Below are 26,125 nucleotides of genomic sequence, written 5' to 3' on the forward strand. Positions count from 1 at the left end.
AGAAAGCGCCCCGGGGCCGCCTGGCTGGGAGCTGAGCGCGGGAAGGTGGGCGGGAAGGTGGCGGGCGTCCCGGGTGGGGGTGGCACGGGGCGGGGCGGGGCGGGCGGGGCGGGGCCTGGCCAGCCGCTCACCCTCCTCCTTTCTGGACGTAGGTGAGGCTGCTGGCCGCTGGGACTCAGCACTCCGTATGAATGCCGTCAGCCCGGGATCCAGACCTCACTGCTTCTGCTGCCTCGGACGGGACTGAGCGACCCTCGCCGAGATTTCCTTCTCGGACTTCCTCGCCACTCACAGCTGTCTTTCTGGATTGACACCGTGGACTTCCAGCCTCGCTTTCCCACCGTGAACATCAATATGTGTCATGTCATTGTCACCTGCCGCTCGATGCTCTGGACCCTCCTGAGTATCGTGGTGGCCTTTGCTGAACTCGTTGCCTTCATGAGCGCCGACTGGCTCATCGGGAAAGCCAAGACCCGCAGCGGCGACGAGCAGGCAGGCATGGACTCGGAGCCCCACTACCTGGGCATCCTCTGCCTCCGCACCCCTGCCATGCAGCAAGTCCCTCGGGACACACTGTGCGGGACCTATGCCAAGAGCTTTGGGGAGATAGCCAGCGGCTTCTGGCAGGCTACCGCTATTTTCCTGGCCATGGGGATCTTCATTCTCTGCGTAGTGGCTTTGGTGTCCGTCTTCACCATGTGCGTGCAAAGCATCATGAGGAAAAGCATTTTCAACGTCTGCGGGCTCCTGCAGGGAATCGCAGGTGAGTGCTGCGGTAAGCAGAGGAACCTGAGCTCCGGACTCCTGGCACTTACTGTTTGCATCTCTTGAAGGGGGCTGGCCAAGATCTTTTTCCTCTGGTCTCACTGTCTCAATAGTAAGACCAGTCTTAGGGGTTGGGGATTTAGCTCAGCGGTAGAGCGCTTGCCTAGCGAGCGCAAGGCCCTGGGTTCGGTCCCCAGCTCCGGAAAAAAAAAGGAAAAAAAAAAAAAAAGGACCAGTCTTGCGATCCGACATTGCAAGCCTCTCCTCCGTGCTCATTTTCTCTGGGTCTGAGTTGTTTGAGTAACTTGTGCCTACTTTTTGCTTTTCTCATTTTCTCTGAGTCTGAGTTGTTTAACTTGTTCCTGCTTTTTGCTTTTCTCATTAAACTAAAACCGTGCCTTGACCGAGTGCCCATGCCCGCGTGGTGAGGGCATATCTGAGGGGTTTGGTCGGAGCTGGTCCTAACTGCAGCAAAAGGAAAGACATTGCCCTGGAGCCCGTGTTTGCCCTGGAGCCCGTGTTTGCTCTGGTGCCCGTGTTTCGTTAGAGGCAGAGAGGTTGCCCTTCTACCCTGGTGAGTTCAGCTTTTTTGGGCAGGAGGACTCCAGCCTCCTGGGAAGGGATTAGCATCAGCTGCTCTGCGTTTAATAATGTTCCACTTAAGTTGTCTCCTGGAGCCTGACAGAATGTTCCGTGCAGTTAGATCAGAAGATGCAAGCTAACTAACTTCCACTTCGGATATTTCTCCCTAACGAGCTTGTTGGAAATGGGCGGGAAATCTTGAGTTCTTGACAGCGATCCTGGACCTTTAAGAAAAGGTCTGTGGACCCTGGCACTACCTAGGTTCCCCCAAAGGGTTGAAAGGTAGACCCCCGACCCAAGACAACAGCAGTTAGCCCAGGCTGAAGGGGACTGCCTCTGTGCAGTTGAGTTAGAACACATCCTCCAGAGGTAGAATGAATATGGGGAACATTCCCATTTTAAACAGGGTACCGTTGGTTTCAGCTACAGTGGAAGGAACAGGAATCTACCTCAGCCATGTTGAAGAGCCCAGGTGGTTCCCTCTCAGCACTGCATAAACAGGGCCTGGGCCCTTCTTCAGCAGAGACCAGCTGAGCCCCAGATCTAGGGAGTGGGAAGCCCCAGAGCTTACATCAACTGATACCCTCAGCCTCACAGCTAAGTGGTGAGCTCAACGGGGCAGCTTTCAAATAAACAGATCAAATGACAGGGCTTTTCTCAAACAGCTGATAAGATAACTTGTTTTTTTCTGTCCCTCAAACCTTGGGGGGCTCTGTAAGCAGTGACTGAGGATGGGGTCATGAGCTGAGGTGACACACCCTGCCCTGCAGCCTGGGCTGCCTCCACAGGGTTATTCTCCACCTGACAGGCACTCATTTGTCTGAGAGGATCCGCTGTGAGTGGCCAGGGAGATGCAGATGCTCACAGAATCTGTTAGATCTGGGCTTACATCTGTCAGTGCTGTTGTTAACTGTCAGGTTCAATTTGGGACAGGTAGCACCCCACCTCTCTGTGCAAAGTGGGGAGGCTGGAATGTGATCTCACCTCTGTGTGTGTGTTTTCATCTTAGGCTTCTAATTCTGTGCGGCTCTTGGTCCTTTAGATTCACTTATAAAATCCGAAGCCTATATCCTGGATGTTTCACCTCCCAGAATCCTTGAAGGAGTGAGTTGGGTCCTTTTTTTTTTTTTCTTGTCAGCTTTCTTCTCTGACATACTGCCTCCGGTGTCTTATCTTAAAACATTTGTGAAGTGTTACCAAAGTGTTTTAAAAAGTCAAACTAAACACATAGCCTCCACCCAGGATTCAGTAATCCTCTCGAAGACCACTGGTTAGTCAGGAAGTAGGGCTTAACTTTCCGACCAATTCCAGTTGACCCTCCATGGCTTTGTGCCTTCCTTGTGGGGTTTTTGAAGTTGGTCTGCAAGAGACTCCTGGTGTGTCTTTCTAGGAGTTCTTCTTACCCTGAGAAGCTCACAGAAATATCTACCTACCGGCAAACAAAAAACAGCGGTCATTTACAGCATAGGGGAGGGGGGAGCAGTCTGGGCTCCAGGGCATCTTTTTTAGTCTTTGGATACAAAGTAGAGACATCCTTTATGTTTTGGTCTTACAGATTGTTCGGGTGCAGCTTCTTATGTTTTTATGTTTCTTTTTCTTCACTTGAACACATGGGAATCCTCCTGCCTAGGTGCTGGCATTACAGGCAATGGACTATCACATCCAGCTTCATGTATGGTATTAACAAGGGCCATTCCAGCAAACTCTAGCCCTGAGGATGTTAGCTCAACAAATCTTGTTATGCTCTTGTTGCTTCTCCTAATTGGCAAGCAAGCGTTTTTGAGAGTTCAGTGTGTGTATCCATGACGGAGAATTTTTCTGACTTCTCTCTCTTCATAGATGGTCTGTGAAGAGCTGGGGAGGATGTATATATGCCTCATGGGCCAGCCTGCTAGAGAGGATAGTTACAAACATCTGCTTCCCAAAGAAATTTGAGTCAAATTTGAGTTTTCTGTCCATCCCTGTGACTTCGGCACATTTCAGAAATTCTGAGCTTACTCACAGTTTTAAATTGACACGAGACGGACAGCCCTCCTGTCTACAGTTTGCTCTCTAGAGGCTATGGGTTTAAGGCGAAGCTCTGAAATAACAGAAAAGACTGGCTGCTTTGTCCACAGCCAGGCTGATAGCACAGCACAGTGAGGTGAGGATAAATACCAGGGAGTTATTCTTCCCACGTTCCCATGTCTGCTAGAAGGGCTAGTAGGTTCCTTCTTCTAGGATGAAGGTTGACCCCAGGCACTCAGCCCCCTGTAGGCAGCAAGCCTAGTCCTGGAACATTTGGCTACAAAAGTAACCATACCAGTGTAGACATAGTGACTGGCCTCTTTGCCAGAGGCTGTCCCACCCTCAGCACCACATGACTGGCTGCCCTGGAGCTTTCCTCTATGACGCCCCCTTCACCATGAAGCAAGGAAGTTCTTGTTAGAGCTGTACAATACTCACTCACACTGGGGTAGTTAGTATTTCTTGCTCCATGGCAAAATGGCCCTTTAAAAAGTGACTGGATGTAAAGTTATGAGATGACATAAGCATATTCCTGAGACATATTAATTAAAAATAAATAAATATTCCACAGGCTTATATAGAAATATAAACTGTGAACTGTGTGTGCTGGTTTATATCTGTAATCTGAGCATTTGGACGAGAAAGGCAGAAGGATCAGAAGTCTAGCCTAGGCTACGTATTGAGACCCTCTCTCAAAACAAAACATTTAAAATATCGGTATTTTGGCCTCAGAATTATGTGTGGAAGATACTGTCATCTCAGAAATTTTGTTATGTTAAAAGCAACAAGTACAGTTAACCGAAATAGCAGGATTTGTTTCAAGGCCTGACCTCTTGGCAGCCAGGAAGCTAGACATCCCTGCCTCAGTGTTCAGCAATCACTTCTGGCCGTCACTGGAGTTAAGCCTTACCTCAGAAGGCCTGAGACACTGACCAACTGAGCCCATTCCTCTAAGTTCCACGTCTGCCTGCCTGTAATCAAGTCTAATCACAGTGCTTAACTGGAGGCTGCTTGAGGGTTAAGGTAGATAGTGTGTTGGCAGGGCAAGCATGATGTTTGACGTCTGGGAAACGGTGGTAGCTCTGTGGTGATCGTGAAAGTTACTGCTTTCTTACCAAGCTTTTGTGTTCTAAGGAACAGGATACTGTTGCGGTAAAAATTAAAAAGGAACATTTTTCTATTGGTTCCCAATTGCCGGAGCCACTCACGCCGGCTGCTACTCTACCAGGCAAGCTGCCCTCTGCTGGCTGTCTCTCTTTTAGCTGCCCTCGCCGAGTGGTCCCCTAGGCGGTAGTTTCCATGCCTCACACAGACACACTCGTGCGCGCGCGTGCACACACACACACACACACACACACACACACACACACACGCCTTGTTCTGCGGGCCCTTGCATGGTTCTCACTCTGCATGGGCAACAGAACCAGTTTCGCATGCTCCAACTGCCTCTCAGTCATTTCTTTCACACGCTGTCCTCTTTAGCCCGGTAAAAATCAAAGTTCCAGAAACTTGTAATTTAGCAATTAGATTTACATGTCAATTTCTCAGTCCACGATTCATCCACACAATAAATTCACTAGAATTGATAGAGATATAAACCGCCCACCTAGACAAGATAAAATCGATCTAGTTCACCTAAATCTGAACCGTCGTCCTCTGTAGACGCCATCTTCGTCTTTTTTCTCCTCTCTCCTTCCTCGACTTTTTCCCCAGCCTACCCTTCCTTCTCATCTAATGAACTGGCCTTGCTGCACCATGGCGTCACCCTACACGATCCCTTTTATAAGCCGCTGTAATTGGCCATATTGTCTTCAAGTCCTGGATTTTCTGTCTGGTGCTGCTCTCTGGTTCCTGGATTGCCTGCCTGGAATGAGGCCGTAGGGCTCAGGTACAGAGCCGTCCTGAGGCTTTGGACGGTTGGGTCTTCTATTACGGTTCTAAGGAGCAGACGAGAGCAGAGCTTCTTCCTCTCTCCTTCCTCTTTCTCCTCACTTGAGTCTGACTGCAGGTGGCGGCTCAGACTTCCCTGACTGCAGAGACTCCAGACCCGTGTGCACTGGAGGAGAGCGTGTCTGGGACTTGGCAGAGACAGCAGCACACATGGGTTCTGATCCCTCTGGGACCCATTACCAAAGCTGGCTTGTTGGCCAGCGGGGCTGACTTTTGCCAGCTGTCTTCCGTAGGTTGTGACCTGGATGCAATCCATACTGAAACTGTAGAATGCAAGGATCCAGGTTTTCCATGACAACATCAGGCAGTTTGTTTTTTGGAAATGCATAGAGTGTGAACGTGGAAGTCCGTGGAATCCCCGGTGACTCAGGTTTGGGACAGAAGCCATTCAAATGAGCTCAGAACTTGGCTCGGTGGTGTTGGCAGGGACTATTCAGCTGGGATTTGCCATGAGGGATGCTGGGCTTGGCTGTCTGCTGTCTCCCAGTCCAGTCTCACAAGCTTCTTTTTTTGTCTGTTGGATTCCATACTCTACTCCAGTCGGCCCTCTGTGTGATCAGCCCTGCAGGGCATTCTCAGTGAGGAGCTGTTTGTCCGTTCTGAGCAGACAGACTGCTGTAGGCTGTTCTGCAGGTCTGCAGTGGAGGGTGTGGCCATGGGAACCCCAGCCGAGGCCATGAAGTAAGCAGAGTGGTAGAGAGGGGGCGAGACTGTGCAGAGGGAAAGCGGTAACAGAGTGTGAGAGGACGTAAGGGGCTTTGATGACCGTGACACCAAAGCTAAGTGTGAGCGGCTGTGTGTAGAACCAGCTGCCATCCAGGCCTTGTGTTCATGAAGGTGAGTGTGCATGTAAGAGGAGTGAGTGGGCATGTAAACACCACCATTGCCCGAGAGGCTTGGTCTTCCCCCATGAACTCGAATGAGTGAGTGGAGGTATAGAGGGCACATCAGACACCACGAGTTCCATCCAGGTTTAACCTTCCTGAACTCACATCTGTCTATGAGGGGCGAGTGGGTGTGAGATAAGCCATGGATGCCATCTGGAACTGGTATCATTACTTTTCCCCATCGTGTGAAATACAGCAGCAGCATCAGGTGGTACGCACAGCCCAGCCTGGTCTCGGCCTCCACGTACAATTTTCCTCTCCCTGTTCCTTCATTCAAGATCAGAAGGATGAAATCACTAAGAAAGAGGAGAGAAACAAAGAGGGTCTTGGGACGAAGAAGAACCTGACCATACTTTTTCCCACTGACAAAGCCCTGAGAAAGAAGGCAGAGTGCCTTGCCAAGCAACTTCAAGTCTCCCCAGGGAAAGGGGACTTAAGGAGAATTATGAGGACAAAGCAGCTTTCCTTTTTGGTGAAAGCCAGGCACAGGAGACTTCTGGCCTCCAGGGTGGGGGCTCTTGGTTTCTCTACACAGACAGCACCTCTGTAGTAGTTTCCACATCACAGGTTGGACCTGCAGATTTGACTTAGGTTAAGAAGCATGTGCTAGGGGCTGGGGATTTAGCTCAGTGGTAGAGTGCTTACCTAGGAAGCGCAAGGCCCTGGGTTCGGTCCCCAGCTCTGAAAAAAAGAACCAAAAAAAAAAAAAAAAAAAAAAAAAAAAAAGAAGCATGTGCTACTCTCTCAGAGAATGCAAATTCCATTACCAGAACCCATATTGGGTGATTCACGACCACCTGTGACTCCAGCTTCAAGGGAAACACAGCACCTCCAGCCTCTCCAAAGGCACCATGTGTACCATGTGCATATATGCACACACACTTAAGAAGTAGAAATAATTTTTTTAAAAAAGATGCCACAGATGAATACAAATTCGCTAGCGTCTAGTAATCACTTGGTAGAAAATGGAGAATAGATGTGTTATAAGGCAGCCAGAATTAAGCATCAATCCAAAGAGGTATCATTGGATGCCCACTAAGTGTAGAGATTTGTACACTAGGGTCTTTCTATAAGCAATTTAATGTATGCGTCCAAGATATATTAGAGAATTATCTTTTTATAAACTGTACTCTAAAGAAATACAAAGATATAAGTATATATGTAAATACATATAAAGAGAATCATATATAATCATATATATTTTTTATACATAATATATAAAGAGCTCAGTCATACCATGACATGAAGACTAGTGTTTAGCAACTGGGATGCATTTTAAAAAAGACAAAAAACAAAAACAAACCCAAAAACTGCTATAAGGGCCTGAGGAAAATTGCAAACACTCTTAAAATTCAGATACAGTGTTGATTTGCAGATAGAACGTGAAAAGAGTTTGCTGTGGTGTTTACTTCGTTGTAGACATAAACTACCGTGAAGCTGCTGATGTTCTGAGTTGAACCTCCATTAGCAAGCTATGGAAGAATGGCCTAGACATGGCTCTGAATGTTTACCTGAGCAGTTTAGGCACTCTGTTTCAGGAGCTAAGGCAATGGTAGTATTTTCCAAAGTTGTAAAACCACTTTAAAAGCAACCTATATCTTTTATGCTATAGTGCAAATACAAGTTCATTATTTAATAATGTTCTTCCAAGAATGCTTTAGTAAATAGGCATATATACTCACACACACACACTCACACATACACAAACACACATACACGCACATACACACACACACTCACACACACACATACACAAACATATATACTCACATGCACACACACTCACACACACCACACATACCACACACACACATACTCACACACATACACAAACACATATGCACGCACACATGCACACGCACATACACACATACACACATGCACACACACACATACACACGCACGTACCCTAAGAATACACATACTGAGAATTTAAAGCCAGTATTAAAATACTGCACATACTTGTAACCCCAGGACTCAGGCAGGCGAATGATAGATTCCAGGCCAGTGTAGGTGACGTAGTCTGAGAAAAACAAGGGCAGGGCCTAGAGCTCAGTAGGAGTAAACTGGTTTAGTATGTTAAGGTTCTATCCTCAACACTGTTTGCTTTACAAGCAAAAAGACAAAAACAAACAATGCAGTCCAGTGCCCACAACTCTAGTTTCAGATCAGATTGCAGAAAGGGTATGTTCAGTCACAGAGGACAATCCTGGTGACCCGGTGTTGAGCGGTGACCTATGGTGTGCTGAGGAATTATCTAACATTTGCACTTGGAGACCCACTGGCAGAAGTGTACTTATTTCTGGAAGATTTTACTCTCAGTCACTTCAGGGTTTTTTAAGTCTTCTACTCACTTAGGGGTATTAACTCCTGAAAGTACACGGTTAGTATGTATGAAGCCTTGGGACTGATTCCCCGCACTAAAAAGAAAAGAAGTATGTGGGTGTGTGTGGACATACATATGTGGACCATATGCATGTAGAGGTCAGAAGAGGGCATTGGGTTCTCTGGGACTGGAGTTATAGGAAGCAGTGAGCTGCCAGATGTGGGTGCTGGGAAGCAAACCTAGGTCCTCAGCAAATACAGCACATGCTCTAACTACTGACCCATCTCTCCAGCCCTGTGCAAGCTTATCTTGAACTGTCAAACAGGAACTGTCTTTCATGACGGATGAATACCTTATTAAATACTTCATAAAGTTCTCCTAGTAACCCACCCACAGCTAATATACAGGTTCCCACTCTGAATGGGAAATAATTTCCCATCACTGGGACAGAATGAACAAGACCATCTGTGGGATGCACAGAGTGGAAGCTGAGGCTACGGATGCTGCCACAGCTGCTATGGCTATGCTGGGAAAGATCGTGAAAGCCTTGGACAATGGAGAGACCCAATCTTCCTTACAGATTGTATCTCCATGTCCTCTCAGGGCAGATGACTCTTAATTGGAAGGCATTAGTTTTCAATAAACTATCACAGCAACTTCTCTTGGGGCCTTGGCTAAGGTCCTTTTACCCGGAGGATTCCATTTAGGCTGAGCCCTCCCATCCCCACTCCTGACACTAAAGCACATTTTCGAGTGCTGTTAGTAGAAGGAGCTAGCCTCCTGGACACCTGGAGAGGTGGTGTAAGCATTCCTTGCAAGCCTTTTATTATTGTTTTTAATCATTAACATCTGATGCATCACCCAGTTCCTCCTTTCCTCTCCTTCCGTTGTTACTATTAATCATATACCAAGTTGACAGGCAGACAATATTGTTCCGCAAAGATATGCCAGCCATCAGCTGACAACCCCTTTCCTTAGATGACCTCTGACTCCTGGTTTGGTCCGGGAAACACTGAACATCAAGAGCAGACCCTGGCCTGCTTTATCAATAAACTCAGAAGTTTTCAGAAGCGGCCCAACTATAGAGAGTTTGTGGCTACAGAGCAAGAAGACAGAAAACTCAAAAGCAGCCTCCTTCCCTCTTATCTCATAAACATGCAGGCTCCTCAGGTGTCCCCGCCTTACACAGGTCCTTCAGGACATCCTCTAAAGAACTCTGAATCCATAGTTGCTGCCTGGGAACAAGTATAGTGTATTCTGCAAAGGTCCCTGCCAGTCCACAGCAAACCAGAAAGCTGAGGCCAATGTGGTGAGATGTCATAGACCTGTATATATTCATTTTAAAGAATAATCCTTTATTCTCAGATTATAGCCTTTTGTGGTGTTTCTAGTGACCTCGTTTTAGTAAAAGAAAATACACTGTTCTCCTAGTAGTTGGCTAGCCATTTGCTAGCTTTTTGCTCATATGCTTTTTTTCTTTTTTCTTTTTTTTCGGAGCTGGGGACCGAACCCAGGGCCTTGCGCTTGCTAGCAAGCGCTCTACCACTGAGCTAAATCCCCAACCCCTGCTCATAGCTTTTATTCAAAGCTCTTGCCTCTGAATTTCTTTTAAAATTCTTCCATGCCTGTCTCTTCTTTCCAAGGCAGAATAGCGGCAGCCTACTTGTGACCCTGTCTTCAATCCTTACTGCAGAGTGTTCCATGGGCGCTCCCATGCCTGTGGGAGGAACAGTCTAGGCCACCAAGAGTGGGTTGGGAGCTGGCTGTGATCGATCAGTAATGGTGTGTCCTTGTCAGTCAGTCTTTGTGATGTCAACCCCTTGAACTGGTGCAAGAAAATGGTGCCTCCTGGCAACAGGTGTTGACCCAAAGATAGCTTTTGGGGGACTGCTAAATGACTTTGTGGCTATTGGCATACAAGACAACTACAGAAAAAGAAAACTTAGAAGAGGGAAGCAGACAGGTAAATGTTAACCAACACAGGGATGCTCTTCATGCCAACATGAACTAGATGGTCCCTTATGTTTAGTGAACTTAAGTCAGTTGAACTAACAATTCAGTCACTAAACATGATCTTCCTCTACTGTGTACATGCACGCGCACACACACACACACACACACACACACACACACACACACCTATGAATTCCACTATCTTCAGGCAGCTGAGCAGGAGTGAGTCTCTGCCCTTGCCTAGTCCCTCTATGAGGGACCCCAAGGTCATACTCTTTTGTATCCTGCCATCTTTCTGCCTTGTCATTTTCCCCCCACAGCTTTCTTTTCAAACATTCCCCTCTCAAAGCGCCCTGGCCCTCCTATGGGCAGCTGGGAACAACTGGAAAGTTTGAGTTTTGTGGTTAAAGAGATTGGCTTCTAGATACCTGAAAATCAATTACATTTAGTTAATTGATTTTGTGTGTGTGTGTGTGTGTGTGTGTGTGTGTGTGTGTGTGTGTGCGCGTGCGCGCACCTCTCAACCAAGAGCCTTTTCCTGTAGTCAGGGAAAAGATTTCAGTACACAAAAAGAGGCCAGCCAGTGGTTTGGCCCCGACACAGGCTTCCTGTTGGTACAAACTGCCAACCCCTGGGGTTAGCGTTATCAACTGAAGGTCTTCCTCCAGCTATTTCAAGAACTTGGCAAGAACTTCCCACGGTGGCTTCATGTAACAAGGCAGTGAAATCTTACGACTCTGGTTTTCATTCATCCATTCGGTGAGCACATACTCCCTGTCAGATGTTGTTCTAGGCAACTGGGACACAAAAGTTGCAGCCAGTTCTCTCACCCACAATGGGATTGGAACTCAAGCTGATAAAGACGGGAAATAAACAAGGGAAGTAAATTGTGTAGAATGCTAACCACCAGTGACGGCTCTCATGGGGAAACAGAAGTGGGCTTGGTTAAAAGCCCAGATATCCTGGAGTAGTATGGAGAAACTGCATGGGCCACATTAGGCCATCGGGGGATGCTGAGGAGCAAAGATTAGCTGATGCCTTGAAGAAGGAAAAAAGAAATTGACCAGGAAGCTATTCAGAAAAAGAGCACTCCAGGCCATCGGCAAGGCCAAGACAAAGGTCGGCAGGTACTCCTCATAGACCGACTGTTCATGACACTGAGGTAGGAGCACAAAAGATGAGTCACAAGTGACAGGACACTGTCGAGCTGAGGGGGTAAGGATTGAACTTGAGCTTGCACAGATGCGAGAGTTCAGGTTCGGACAGGTTCCTTGTCAGACATCTGTCCACACCTGCACTGGATGTGCAGAGCTGTAGTCCCAACTTGGAGGCAGGAGCACCGGGCATCCTGCGAGCCACAGGGCCACTTAAGATCAGGAAGAAGACTGGGCCTGGGGCTTCACCATATGGGCTGTAGGAAGTCCTGGGAAGAAGCACAGGGGCCCGAAATGGGAGAGCCTGGGCCCCTCTAACCTGGGGCACACCAGCACATGGCTCAAATCCATTGCAGGAATTCCAGTCCTGTCTCCGTTTGCTCTTTAACTGGCACTGACAACGCCTGTTGAACTTGATGGTTGGTGCGAAAACCCCTCCCAGGCTTAGGACAGCTTCTGACCTGTGTCCCAGAATGCAGTGGGTTTCTGGAGGTCAGTCGGTCCTCTGATGGAGTTGATCTGTGGTAGTTTGACATTTGGAGTATGAACCCAGAATGGTGGTCTGCTATGTAAGCTGAGCTGAATCAACACAGACCAGGCCTGAAGCTTAAGTCAGGGCTCAAGTTAAGATCTCTTGATTCACAGACTGACTAGATAGGAAAACGCCACACAGAGTAGATTCCCCTCCACATCCTGTGCTTCTTCAGAGCCTGGGAAGGGAAGGGAATGGCGATTTGACGGTGTTAGGCTGCCTCCTGTGTTACTTGTTGATGACTGTCTTAGCCTCAGGAATATCATGACGTGTCCAGCATGTTTATGATCGAAACCAGATTATGATGTCTCCTTAGATTATGATTGAGTCAGCCAACAAATACTTAAGAGCATGTGTCACATGTGTGTGATTCTACAATGGATAAAACTACTATATGCTCAAGCAGCTTAGAGGCCCACACAAGAGACTACCTTATCCCCAGAGCTGAGAGAAATGAAGTACAGTTGGACTCGGCATGTACCAGCTGAATAGATAAAAACAGCAGTGTGACAAAGGACCAAACAGGAAGGTCCTTGGACAATGGAGAATAGAGAAGTTATCCCAACAGGATGTGGTGACAGGACTAGGGTGGTGGGGACATCTCTAGGTGGATATGAGTCCAGAGCTGGCCACCTAAGAGGTCTGATTCAATTCTTGGATGGCTGTGGCTTGGAGGTGCTGAAAGTCTATGAAGCTCACTGACATCTGCTACAAACACATGGGCACATGTGCTTGCACACACGCACATTGGCACTGGTCCCCCACAAGATGCCAGTGAGAGGACAAGTCCATGGCGGCATCCCTCCGTACATCCTTCTCCGGGGACTTTAGGGCATCCGGTGGCTTCGTACTAGGTCCCCAGATTATGTCTTGGTCGAAGTTCTCAGTGTTCTGTGTTCCTGTGGCGTTCCACAGGCAGCCGTTATTCCTGCTCTTGGGAAGTTTACTCTGCAAACTGAGGTCTCTAGTCAGTATGCAGTGTTCAGTCTGGAGGCCATCTGAGGAGCGGGAATGTCACGTGGAGATCCAGCTTGCACAGACATTACACAGGGCAAGACTGCAGCATTCCCTGATCAGGCATGGGAAACAACATGTGTAAGCAGTGGACAATCCACACGGAAAAGGCTGGGTCTGGCCGCTTGGCCTGCCAGCGGTGAGGCAGTGGGGCAGTTTTGCGAATGGTTGGAAGGCAGGTGTCAAAAAAAGATGCAGGAGGGGCTGCAAGACAGCCACCAAGCCTCCCCCTTCCCTGCTCTGCTCCCTCTGGTTCTGTGCCTCTGTACCCACACAGCCTAGGTGGCTGCCTTCCAACTCAGTACAGCAGTGCCCCTCATACTCGTGAGAGTCCAGTCTTTCCACAGTCAAGTATAAGAAGGGCTGAAAAGAGTTGACTTCCCCGAAGGGGTTTTATACCAGCAGACTGTGTTCAGTCCCAGGTAGTCAGACATCAGGATTTCTTTTTTTTTTAAATTGGATATTTTATGTATTTACATTTCAAATGTTATCCCCTCCAGCTGTACTCCTCCCCCCTTGCTTCTACAAAGATGCTACCACTCCCACCCACCCAATCCCACCTCAACACCCTCGTATTATCCTACATTGGGGGAAAAAGTCTTCACAGGACCAAGGGCTTCTCCTCCCATTGATGCCAGACAAGGCCGTCCTCTGCTACATATGCAACTGGAGCCATGGGTCTGTCCATGTGTACTCTTTGGTTGGTGGTTTAGTCTCATGGTCATCAGATGCTGCCATCTTCTAACCTTCTTGTCCAGTAGACTGGGAGACTGTGAAAAGGTTTTAGTTACAATGAAACCCTTCTGGGACACAGTCCTATGAAGTAGAGAGCCAGAGCACAGGTCCTCAACAGCTGAGGATTCTCCATGTCTTCATCTTCTGCCTACAGAAATTGCCTCTGCCTTTCTTCATCCTGGTCTTGCCACAAAACCCAGCTGGGGACTACATTAAGGATCTAGTCAGGAAAGGACCCCGCCCAGGGACATTGGGACCTGCTCACATCCTCAGGACAAGTGGAGACCCAGGGCTGTGCGCGCCACACTGGCTCTCATGGGGGAACAGTCACCTATGGCTTCACATGAAGGGGCCACCAGAAGCAACACACTTTCTGGCATTTCTTGGTATAAAGGACAATTGAGATTTTAAAAGTGAGAAAAAGAGGAGAGAGGGGAGAGTGTGTGTGTGTGTGAAATTACGTGAAGGACCATGGTCCCTCAAGCAGACCTAAGTTGTACTGGCTGGTTTTGTGTGTCAATTTGACACAAGCTGAAGTTACCACAGAGAAAGGAGCCTCAGTTGAGGAAATGCTTCCATGAGACCCAGCTGGAAGGCATTGTCTCAACTAGTGATGAAAGGGAGGAGGGCCCCGCCCATTGTGGGTGGTGCTGTCCTTGGGCTGGTGGTCCTGGGTTCTTTCTATAAGAGAGCAAGCTGAGCAGAGAAGAAAGGGAACTGGAGATGCCTGATGCTTGGTTCTGAGGAGTGATTTGCAAGCCATGAAGTGAGGAAGGGATTGTTTACACTTGAGAACTACTGAACAGCACGTGCTAGAGGTCAAGGTCCAGGTCAAACGTAGTACAACCTCATTGAGCAACCAAGAGTATCACTTGTACCCACAACATTATCAGCAACAGCAAGTTCCTGTGGTGGATTTCCAGGCAGAACTGAGACAGGCTTTCTTAAATGAGACACCAAGAGGTGGTTAAAGCAATATTGGAACTTCAAGATGGTGGAAGGAGTCAAGGAAAACAGGACCCACCTCCTGTTTGTCAAACTTTGGTCAGGCTTACACTGTGTTAATAGCCCGAATCAAACCTTTATTTACTGCCTTCCCCCAAGTATTAAGGATCTTGAATTTTTAATGTTGACAACAGCAGTCATGACTGTGGGTAAGAATAGCAAGATGCTGCAGCCGATTGATTATATAGAATGAGATATATTCTGCAAGATGGAAGACTCTTCATTTGGTGCCTTTAAGGCTTTTGACAGGTGTATGAATTTGATCCTCTGTGATTGTGATGAGTTCAGGAAGATCAAGCCAGAGAATGCAAAACAACCAGAATGTGAAGAAAAACAGGTTTTGGGTCTGGTCTTGCTACGTGGGGAGAACTTGGTTTCCATGACTGTGGAGGGTTCACCTCCTAAGGATACTGGCATTGCTCGTGTGACACTTGCTGGTGCTGCAGGTGGCCCTGGGGTTGGAAGAGCAGCTGGCAGAGGAGTACCAGCATGTGTACCTATTCCCCAAGCTGCTGCTGGATTAGCAGGCCCTGTCCAAGGAGTTAGAGGCCCACACCAGCAGGTCATGACCCCAACAGGGAAGAGGCACTGTTGCACCTGCTGCTGCTGCTGCTACTACTAGTATTGCAGGAGCTCCAGCCCAGTACCCACCAGGACAGGGACCTCCACCTCCACCTGTAGGCAGAGCGACCCCATCTCCAGCCATTATGGCTCCTCTGCCTGGTATGAGACCACCCATGGGCCCACCAATTGGCCTTTCCCCTGCTCAAGGGACACCTATAGGCATGCCCCCTCCAGGAATGAGACCCCTCAACAGGAATTAGAGGCCCACCTCCCCCAAAAATGCATCCACCAAGACCCTAAGGTACAGTTGCTCAATCTCGACCCTCTCTTCCCCTAAAATGCTTCTTGTGAAACTGTGTAGCCTGCAAGCTTTTGACCCCTCTTACTGCATTAACTACAGAAAATAAATATAGAGCAATTGAATTGAAAATGAAGGAAGGAAGAAGAGAAGATAAGAGAAAAGAAAAGAAAAGAAAGAAAGAAAGCTAAGCAAGCCAGGGGAGCAAGACAGTAAGTTACACCCTCCATGTCTTCTGCATCAGCTCCTGCTTCCTGACCTGCTTGAGTTCCAGTCCTGACTTTCTTTGATGGTGAACAGCAATGTGGAAGTGTAAGCTGAATAAACCCTTTCCTCCCCAACTTGCTTCGTGGTCGTGATGTTTGCAGGAATAGAGACCCTGCCTGAGACCTAAGTCCCACATTTCCCTGGCTCTTAGCTGTCTGCCAAGAAGGGGTAAGCAGGAGGAAGCTGCTTGCCTCACATCCTGTGGGTAGATAGTCCACAGCTGGTTTCCATGTAGACTTTTCTCTGATCCTATACCTAGCTGAGGCTTTGATAGATTCAAGCTCTGACACCTTCCATGATAAGATTCCCTGCGGTCTTTATTTGTAAGATGAGTCAGAAGCCGCCACAGGGCTTTCAAGTGGTCTGCAGTGTAAGGAACCACACCTGCACTAAGGAGCCAGAAAATATTCTGGCTGCAGCTTTGATGCTATACTACTAAAGGAAGGATATCTTTGTAAACTTCCTAACAGGATCCCCTCAGGCACGTTAAGCTGTTTTATATGCTTTCCATGAGTCTTGAGTGTAGAGCAGAGCGCTGAGTGACATGTGCAATTGATGTTTAGTTGGGACGCTTCAGTCTAACAGGGGAAGAGCGGCACTCTTGGGTAGGGCCTGTGTGTGAGCCTAGCAAGAAGAGGTGCTTGGTGGCCCACCAGAGGTTCAGCGGTGGTGTCTCTCAGGGCAGCGGTGGGGGTGGGGGACACTATCAGGCCGTCCTAGGTGCCTTGTGGAAGGCTTCATAAAGAACAGTGGGTTTCTTCAGGATTATTGGGTTTCTCATTGGCCTTAGACATGCATAAGAACAAGGTAAGTCATTTTAGATCTCTTTGACGAGCAAAGGTCTATTCAGATGGAGCACGTCCTTTACAGGGTCCACGTTCTAGCCTCTCAGCTGGTCCTGTTTGGCATGATTGTAATTTTTAGAGGTGACCCTTTATGATGGGTGGTGGCCCTCCACACTTGTTTGCATTTGGAGAGCTGTGCTGAGATCTTTACGCCGGAAGCCACCTGTTGGTCTTCACTTCATTTTGTCACATAGACCTTCTTATATCATGGCTTCACTGTCACATTGCATACGTCATAGTTTAGTCACGTCCCCCACACTACCTTGTCCACCTCCACAGTGTATTCCTGGCTGGCTTGGAACTCATGCACCCTTACCTCCAGAGGGCTGGGCTTAAAGGCATATGCCACCATGCCCTGCCTCCTTCTCTCATACTTACTCCACCGTATACTTTCCTGTCATGTGTGGGTCTGTCCAAGCGAAGTCTAGATTCCATGTGGGAAAAAAAATGGGATCTTTGTGTTTCTGAATCTGGCTTATTTCACTTTATATGATCTTCAGTGCAAGCCATTTTCCTACAAGTGACATGATCCATTGCTTGTCACGTACACGCCACTCTTCTTGCCCATTCATACAGTGTCACCGCAAACATGGAGGCACCGACTGCAGTGGTGGAATTGGGTCATGTGTAGCATGCTGGTTTGGTGTCTGCAGTACTTAACATTCCTACCAGAAATCTCCCCCTCCCTCCAGCCCTAACTGGCATTTGTTTTTTAATGACAGCCATGTGACTGAATTGCTTTGAATTGTGCTTCTCTGCTATCTGGAAGGCTGAACCTTGTGTTTTGTCTGTGGTGTAAGTGCACACGTGCAGGTGCGTACAAAGGTCCGAGGAGGACGTTGGGTGTCCTGTACTGTCACTCTGTAGCTCAGGGTTCAGAACCCCAGGCAGCCAGCAAGCGAATTACAAGGGCACGGCAGCAGCCCTGACTTTTTACATGGGTGCTAGAATCTAAACTTGTGTCTTCCTGCTTAAACAGCAAGCACTTTTACTCCCTGAGCTGTCTCTCCAGCCACGCCTCTGGAGAGACAGAGGTGTACTTCATTCTTTTACATGTGGGTGTCCTTAGTCTTTGTTCGTCCAGCTCTGGGTGGGACTGGAGGTGGGGGCGGGGCTGTGGTGCTTCCCCCCAGAACCCCTCTTCCTTGTGTTCTGTCTAGTTAGGGTCAATTGTGCATTCATTTGACTTTTAGGAGTTTTTGTTTCTGTCTCTGAAGAATGCCATTGGAATCTGGATGAGAGGCAAGTACTTACCAGTTCTGAGCATTTTCTGGTAGAGGGCTTAGGTCTTTTGTCAAAGACCAGCTTTGATACCAGGTTTTAACTGAGGTGGGACACAGTAGAGTCTGCTTTTGGACAGCTGGTAGCTCCTGGCAATCTGGCTTTTGGGGGGGCTAGGGAGGGAGAGCTAATAGCTTCTGGCAGTTAAATCTCTTTAACTCTTCTGGGCCAGAGCTGATAGCAATTGACTCCTGATAATAGCAGCAGGGGATTAGAAAAACTTAATTACTTGGGCCATCGAGAAAGAAAAAGACAAAAACTACACACATTCAAAGGATGAAGCAAAGGGGCCCCAGCTAATCTTTACTTTTGCTCCCAGCTTTTATACCTTCTCAGACAAAAGTTCTCTATATAAGAAAAAAACAAACAAACAAACAAACAAACTACCTCACAGAGGAAGTTACAGTTGCTTTATCTGTGTGTGTTTCATTCCATAAGCTCATTATAAGTTCAAAGCAACAGTTATATATGTTCATGGCCTTACTTAATCACAGAACACACCTGTGGCCTCATCCTTGGACCTCACCTAGAATGAATGTTGTCTTTGATCATTAATTTGTTCCAAACCTATTCTTTCTAGTGCAGTTATGTACTTGTAACTACGGAGGCTCCCTGTATTCCTTCATGCAGCCTTTATTTATATTCTATGAGGAGGGGACACATTTTATTCTTTTTTTTTCTTTTTTTCGGAGCTGAGGACCGAACCCAGGGCCTTGTGCTTGCTAGGCAAGCACTCTACCACTGAGCTAAATCCCCAACCCAACACATTTTATTCTTTTTTTTTTTAAAGATGTATTTATTTATTATATATGAGCACACTGTCACTGTCTTCAGCCACACCAGAAGAGGGCATCGGATCCCATTACAGATGGTTGTGAGCCACCATGTGGTTGCTGGGATTTGAACTCAGGACCTCTGGAAGAGCAGTCAGTGCTCTTAACTGCTGAGCCATCTCTCCAGCCCCACATTTTATTCTTGACCCTAACTTTATTAAATCTTTTTTGGCAAAACAACTCAAACCATTTCCTTAAACTTTCTATCAATTATTCTAACTTCCTAAAATTATTTGAGTCAAATCAGGGTTTCTATAAAATCATTAATTTATCTAAACGGCATTCCTCATGGACGTTCGTGTTTATATTGATCTGCAGGAAATTTGCCCTGTAGGGTGGGCTAACTCCCAGGGATCAATCATAACTGACCACAGGAAGAAAGGGTCTTTCTTTGCCTAGTCATACCCTGTCAGAACAAGGAGGAATACAGTAATGACAAGCACAGAAAGGCACATCAGGAGCGAGAAGCCATTATGGGACAAAGCCCCTGGGGTCCATGTGTCTTCAGAGTATAGCCATCTCAGCTGTGCAGTATGCTGAGCCATTTCCAGGAAGCTCACTTTTGTGCCATGGCCTTTCCTGCATGGCTTCCGCCAGGTTTTAGTATAGGGCAGTGTCTTTTGCAAACAGGGGTAGATATAATTTTTCCTTTTCTGTTTGTACCCTGTTTCTTTCTATTGCCTTAATGCTCTAAGACTTCATGCACAATATTGATTAAAATTGTAGTAGACCTCTATCTCTGGCCCCTAACTCTGGGAGTAATTTGCCCCCATTTACTATGCTTGCTAGATAGAGGTTTGTCATATATACCCTTACAGATGCGTTGTTCCTTGAAGTTTAACATGAAAGGATGTTAAAGTTTGTCAAAGGTCTCTTCCATATCAGTTGAGATGGTGTAGATTTTTGTCCCTATATCTTATTTCTATATTGTAGTTTACGTTTGTTGAACTGTCCTTGCAGCCCTGGAATTAAGACCAAGATGGCTGTGGTGTTGATGACTTGCATCTATGACTGTGTTGAGAACTTTGGGTCAGTGGCTTTCATTCACATGCATGTGCTCATATCTGGTTTTGGTATCAGGACCATCCTGGCTTTTACTAATGAAACTGGCAGTTGTTCCCTTTGTAGTTTAGGGGATAGTTTGAAGAGCATGTGTTAGTTCATCTGTAAACACAGTTGTGGCACCCGGTGATGGCCTCCTTTTGTTGGGAGACTCATTGGTCATTAGAGATCTATTTGTTTATACCTTGTAGGTTTTCCAGTCTCCTAATGACCCTTCAATTTCACTGGCAATTGTTATTTTGTTTTCTTTTGGTTTGGCTTAAGACTTTGTCTGTCTTGTTTTATTAAGAAAGTAGTTTACAGACTTGAAAAAACCATACTCACCCACCCTCTGGGTTTAAGATTGGTGTACTTTTATGATGATGAATCAGGCAGCTCTTGATTCAAACTTTAACTTTACTCCAGAATCAGGACTCAGAACAGATGATCTGACCTGCTAGCTTGCGGCCTCACCTCATGCTGTCATAGTCCCAAGCTAAACTTTTCTCCATCCACTCGTGGGCTTTGGAATTGATTCCAGCTCCTTCGTGGGACTGTTGTCCCCAGCTGGGAACAGTGCCTTGTTCCTGTCAGCCTTGCTGCTGCTGACATGCCCTGAGCTACTACACTAGAGCTCAGTCCTGGCCATAGAATAAAGCCCACCCTCGCTTACAGCACAGGCTGTCAGCTGAAATAGACTTTCTACAGGGAGTCATGGTCTCCCACCCTCAGCCCCACTTCCACCCCCACCCCCTTCTTCATGAGCAGTTGGTACTGGTGAGTGGCCAGGCCTGGGGTGAGGCCAGCGGGCTCCAGCCAGCACACACCTACAAAATGACAATCTTGTACCTAAAGTTGTTTCTTTGGGCCTAGCCTAGGTTAGACCAGGCAGGACACCGCCTCTCAGTTGTTGAAACACAGTGACTTGTGACCATGCAGCAGTGAGGGGAGAAAGGTGCTGCTGGCCCAGTGGGGCTCATTCGTGCTGGACTGAAAGTCATTCAGACAGAAAAGTTCCATGATATTGGCCTGGACATATACTTTTCTCCTTGGCATGCCGTTCAAACCGTGCTTTTTATGGGTGTAGGTTAAGATACAGTCTCCTTCAAGGCTCCTGGCTTTTGTCTATAACTAGGCTGAGTGAATTCCTTATACCAGTGATTGGCAAACTCTGTCAAAAGCTAGATCATAAATATTTTGTGTTGTGCAAGTGCCGCGACTGTGTTTACAGAAGCAAGCGTGGCCCTGTTCTAATATGTTCTAAATGAAACTTTGTTTATTGGGTGTTATTATGGTGTTTTGCGTGTATGTATACCATATGTATGCTTGGTACCTATGGAGGTCAGAAGAGGCTGGCTGGCCGGTCCTCTGGTCCTGTGGTGAGCTACCATTAGGTGCTGAGAACCAAACCCAGGTGCTCTGCAGGAGCAACAAGTGCTCCTCCTGCTGAATCATCTCTTCACCTTTCTAGCTCCTTAGGTAAAGAAACAGTAGCAAACTCATGGAACAGTAGCAACTCACGGGTGGTCCCACTCCAGCCTCCACAAACTGGCTGAAAATACTTGTAGGCACCTCTCTTCCCCTGATATAAACCCCAGACTTGAAAGTGTAGCTAGTAAGTTAACATTCGGGTCAGGCCTTCACGCTTTCTATGGCAGAGTGGATGGCACCGCCCAAGGCCAGCCACCGCACGGGCACAGAAGGCTGCAGCTTGTTGAGGCGCCAAGGCTTCACCTGTTCTCTCCTCTGTCCCTCAGGTCTGTTCCTTATCCTCGGCCTGGTCCTCTACCCTGCAGGCTGGGGCTGCCAGAAAGCCATCGACTGTGGACGATATGCATCCCCCTACAAACCTGGAGACTGTTCCTTGGGCTGGGCCTTTTACACTGCCACCGGGGGCACAGTCCTCACCTTTATCTGTGCTGTCTTCTCCGCACAAGCAGAAATTGCGACCTCCAGTGACAAAGTCCAGGAAGAAATTGAAGAGGGGAAAAACCTCATTTGCCTCCTTTAGTCTGGAAGACCTCACTGCCACCGTTACCTTTCCTTTATGGCCTTGTGACACAGTCTTCATCATTCGAATCAAGTGAAGAACCAGCCTTGACCTACCGGAGCCATACTCCACAGCTCCGGGCCTCCGTGGGACCAGTGAGCGGTACCACCCACCAAGTAGAGCTCTTGGACATACGAGCTGGCAGTGCTAATGAGACCAGACAAGGACATGGTATGGTCCCTGTGGAGTCCTGTGGGAGACTCCATCTCCCTGGGGCTCAATGAAGGATAGTGATCTGACTCACCAAGGCAGGCAGCAACCTCTCTGTCCGCAGATGAGAGGATACCCAGCCTCAGGGGAGTTTGAGGCAGGCTTTTGGCCCACAGCTATGTGTTTACGAGCATCTCAGAATGGCGGGTGGAGGTGGGGACCTTGGTTTTCTTCCTATTTCTTTCATGTTGTCTCACTTGAGGACTGAAAGGAAGACAGCAGGCTTACGTGACAGGTTAAATGCTGAAGGTGACAGCAAGATGCCAGGCTTTGCTTAACTGCACAAAGGCCTTAACAGGGACAGAGCAGAACCCCACTGTGGACCTTCTCCAGTCTGAGTTCCAGGGTCAGAGGCATCAAGTGGAACTCTCCTCAGGATTTGAGTAAAGAAAGACAATCAGAATGAAAGTACAAACCCCAGGCAGTAAGGCAGACACCTCCTGCTTCCTGCAGTCAGCCTAGTGCCTGTGGTAGCCCTGTCTCTTCTGATAGTTTTCGCCTAGGGTTGGGGTTGTGCTTGGCTGCCCAGGGAAACCTCAGTGTTCCTTGCTTCCAAGGATTAGAGCCTCCAGACCAGCTGTGGTTCGTGCAGATGTACGCAGGGAGGGGTTGCCAGAACCTCTGCATTTGCAGAGTGAGCTTTTCTGTTTGGTGACTTAGCTTTCCAATCCCACTGGCATTGTCTGAAGAGAAAGCAGGAGCTAGCCCTGGAAGCTGTCTCTAGCTTCTGGTGTGGATCCACAGAGCAGGCTGGATGACACTGGCTCACTGCCCTGCTGTATCCAGAATCCCATCGGCAGGTTAGCGTGAAAGCAGGGGCCGGGCCAAACTCATTGTGCCTGCCTACGCAGGTCACAGAACCCCCAAATGCCTACTAAAGAGGACTCAGGGCTTTTAACCCAGTTTCCATAATTACCCCTTTGACCAAAGCAGGCAGAAAGCCCAGTCTGGCATCATATGAACCTTGGAGACACAGAGACCCTTCATAGGGGTGCAAGTGGAATGGACCTGTTTGGTTTTAGAGATGGCGGGTTGAGGCTTTTGTCTTTGAGTTAAGTAGTGAAACCTTCTGCTGCCGGGCGTTTGCTTACCAGGTATACAGCCTTGCCCCGGTGCAGCACTGTGTCAGTTTAGAGTCTGCCTTGGTCCAGACAACTCCCTTATCTATAGATGGGCTAGGCCCCCAGGGGTTTAACTGTAGGATATTTACCCTTTGGCCTATATCAAACCGTCTTATCTCTCATGCAGATGAAAGTTATGGAAGGGTACTGAATCAGATCTTAAGTTCAGTTTTGAACCAGTATTCAAAATAAGCTAGGTAGACACCCCGTGGCTTCTTTGAAAGAGAAAGGGGAGGCACCCTAAGCAGCCCTAGGAATGCTCAGGAAACAGGAACAGATCACTAAGGACACGTGCCACTGAGCATATGGAGAAAGCGCTTCACTGGGTATTGATGACGTTGTCCTATGCAATCCTTGAAGCGCAGTAACTGTGTTTCCAACCCGGGCAGTACTTTGCACGAAACACAGTTTTGTTCACTAGGAAAACTGTGACAAAACCACTTCATTTTCCTTGAATTTACCAGATTAACTTTTCCATCTTTATGACCTTAGCCCCTTCCTCACAGACCAATCCTAGTCCACAGGTCCTGTGTGCATGCCCAGCCCCTGCTCTTTGGGGTCAAAGGGCAGTGGACTCCTAGCAACCTGGTAACAGTCACGAGTGAAGTCATGACCTCTCTGCCACACTGTTACTCCACTGTTTCTCATTAATTTAAACGTTAGGGAAGACAGCCCCACCACAGAAGAGCACAATGAAAACTGCTACATGCTGACTTAATGGAACTAGATTGCATTCTATAGCAGAGAGACCTTCACACCAATGCACAGACCTTTGCAGGAAATGAAGGACCATCTACAACTGTACTAGTACAGAATGGGACTCGGCTCCTGGCTCTTTAAAACCACTTGCTGGCCGATACCCGGTTCTCGGAGGATGGGACCATTGCTACTACCAGAAACGTCTTCTCTTGCCTGCGTTTGTGCTGAGCTTCTCATTGAACTCTAAAGCAGAAACACTTGGGAGTCTGTGGCTTCTTTAAACCTGTGTGGTAATTCAACATTGCATTTGTAACTGTGGAAGGGTCCTTGAAATATCTGTGGTGTAATGATGGCCTTTGTTAAACACATATTCCGTGAGGTGCCAGTCTTTATGTGTAGCATATTTAAGTATATATATATTACACATACACGTTTGTCTGATAGATGTGCAATAACCAAGGAGTATGTATGTTTTCTTTGGGGAAACTGGACACGATTCAAAACAGGGATGTTTCTTTCTGGGCAAAGCAGAGTTAGACATTTTTGCCTTCATGGCTAGTCACTAGTCTGTAACATCCGTGATGCCCTACAAACCTTATGTGAAGAAAAGCCTGGGATGAAGCAATTTTCTCCCGGGTCTAACCTAAAACGATCACTTTGTTTATGGGAGAGTCGATCCAGCAAGCCAGGCCCAGCCAGTGCTAGTCTTCCGTGTGAAATGTGAAGCTGTCCGTGGCCTCTTCTGTGGGCCTGAACGCTAGACGCTGGTGCAGAGGAAGCAGCCGCTTCTCACTATGCTTTTGTAGACCGTGTTAATGCTGGACCACTGTCTCTGAGGGCTAGGCTCACACCTTCTTAGCCATAAGGGTCTGGCTTAGGACAGACCATTCCGTGCAATAACACGTGGCTGCTGGGAATCCCGGGCCTGTATGTGTGTGTTTCGGGGAGCGAAAACTCAAGGCCCAAAGGGTTCCAGGGATGCGTGGGGGCTTCTGAGACTATGGGGACCTCCATAGCCCAGTGGGTCCGTGGGTGCTGTGAAAGGACTGTGCACCACTTGGTGTTCCATAGCCACTTGAGCCAAATGTAAAATTGTCCTTAGAGCTGACGGACTCAGTGAGAGCCTTCAGATGTGGGTCATCTTGTTACAAGGAACTACACACTGTTGGTCTAGCCTCCATTAGGATTCTGTGCTTAAGGATTTTCACAATGTCCTCCCTTCCCCTCTTGAGATCTGAATTAAATCTGATTTCGCAAACTCATTCAAATTTGTTGGCTTTAGTACAGTGCACATAATTTGATAAAAAACACAGAACTTAAAAGTTAACTTACTACTCTTGGTTCTTAACCCTATCATAGGTTGTCTTTAATGTGCAGGTAAGGTTTTCTTCCTTAGAGAAGTACTAACAATTTTAAATAAAGTGTTTTTAGAGCATTCCTGACCAAAAGGTACGTATTCCTTCCTTCACAAAAAATACTCAAAAGCCAGCCCTATGGGGCCTTCTGTATCCACACAGTCCCTGGAGGAGACCTTGACCAAAAAAGTCAGGACACCTAGGCTTCTATTCTGTCAACTTAAGGAAGATGCCCAACACAAGCCCCACAAATGCATTCAACTCTGCACGTGCCCAGGAGCACGTGCCGTCAGGATAGACAAGGAGAATGGCCATCTCCCTGACCTAGCTTCTGAGAGGGGGAAGGCACACACATGCCTTCGTTTCCGACCAGATTTTAAAATTGAGATTGAAGTTAAAAGTTAGTGCCCCACCACAAGGGAATGTTTTTGAAATAAGTCATCTGACTAATTCTAAGAAAACTGGAAGCGCATTGTTTTCAAAAGTAAATCCGGAGAAGGCACCAAGACTTCAGTGTGTATCGAGGTTGGGACAGTCGTGCGTGCTTGCCCTCCTCAGGAGCTCTGTCTGTGGGGTGGGTGTAGGGACTACTACACAGAGGCCAGAGAAGGACATCAGGTGTCTTCTAGCACCTTCTATCATATTTATTTA

General features: G+C 47.6%; 1 protein-coding gene and 2 pseudogenes across 3 annotated transcripts in view; all 3 read left to right on the top strand.

Annotated features, from left to right (window-relative positions):
- The window catches only part of Lhfpl2 (LHFPL tetraspan subfamily member 2), a 148,034-nt gene extending 122,653 nt beyond the window's left edge, over positions 1-25,381 (top strand). For all 3 annotated transcript variants that reach the window (NM_001106402.2, XM_087617706.1, NM_001429144.1), the window contains 2 exon segments: positions 153-763; positions 21,797-25,381. In NM_001106402.2, the coding sequence (NP_001099872.1) occupies positions 355-763; positions 21,797-22,050 (663 nt within the window). In that variant the 5' untranslated portion in view covers positions 153-354 and the 3' untranslated portion in view covers positions 22,051-25,381.
- Snurf-ps1 (SNRPN upstream open reading frame, pseudogene 1) lies at positions 14,667-14,876 on the top strand (annotated as a pseudogene).
- Positions 14,897-15,858, top strand: Snrpn-ps5 (small nuclear ribonucleoprotein polypeptide N, pseudogene 5; annotated as a pseudogene).
- Positions 25,382-26,125: the final 744 nt, after the last annotated feature.

This window comes from Rattus norvegicus, chromosome 2 (assembly GCF_021556685.1).
Source record: "Rattus norvegicus strain SHRSP/BbbUtx chromosome 2, alternate assembly SHRSP_T2T, whole genome shotgun sequence".
Lineage (NCBI taxonomy): Eukaryota > Metazoa > Chordata > Mammalia > Rodentia > Muridae > Rattus > Rattus norvegicus.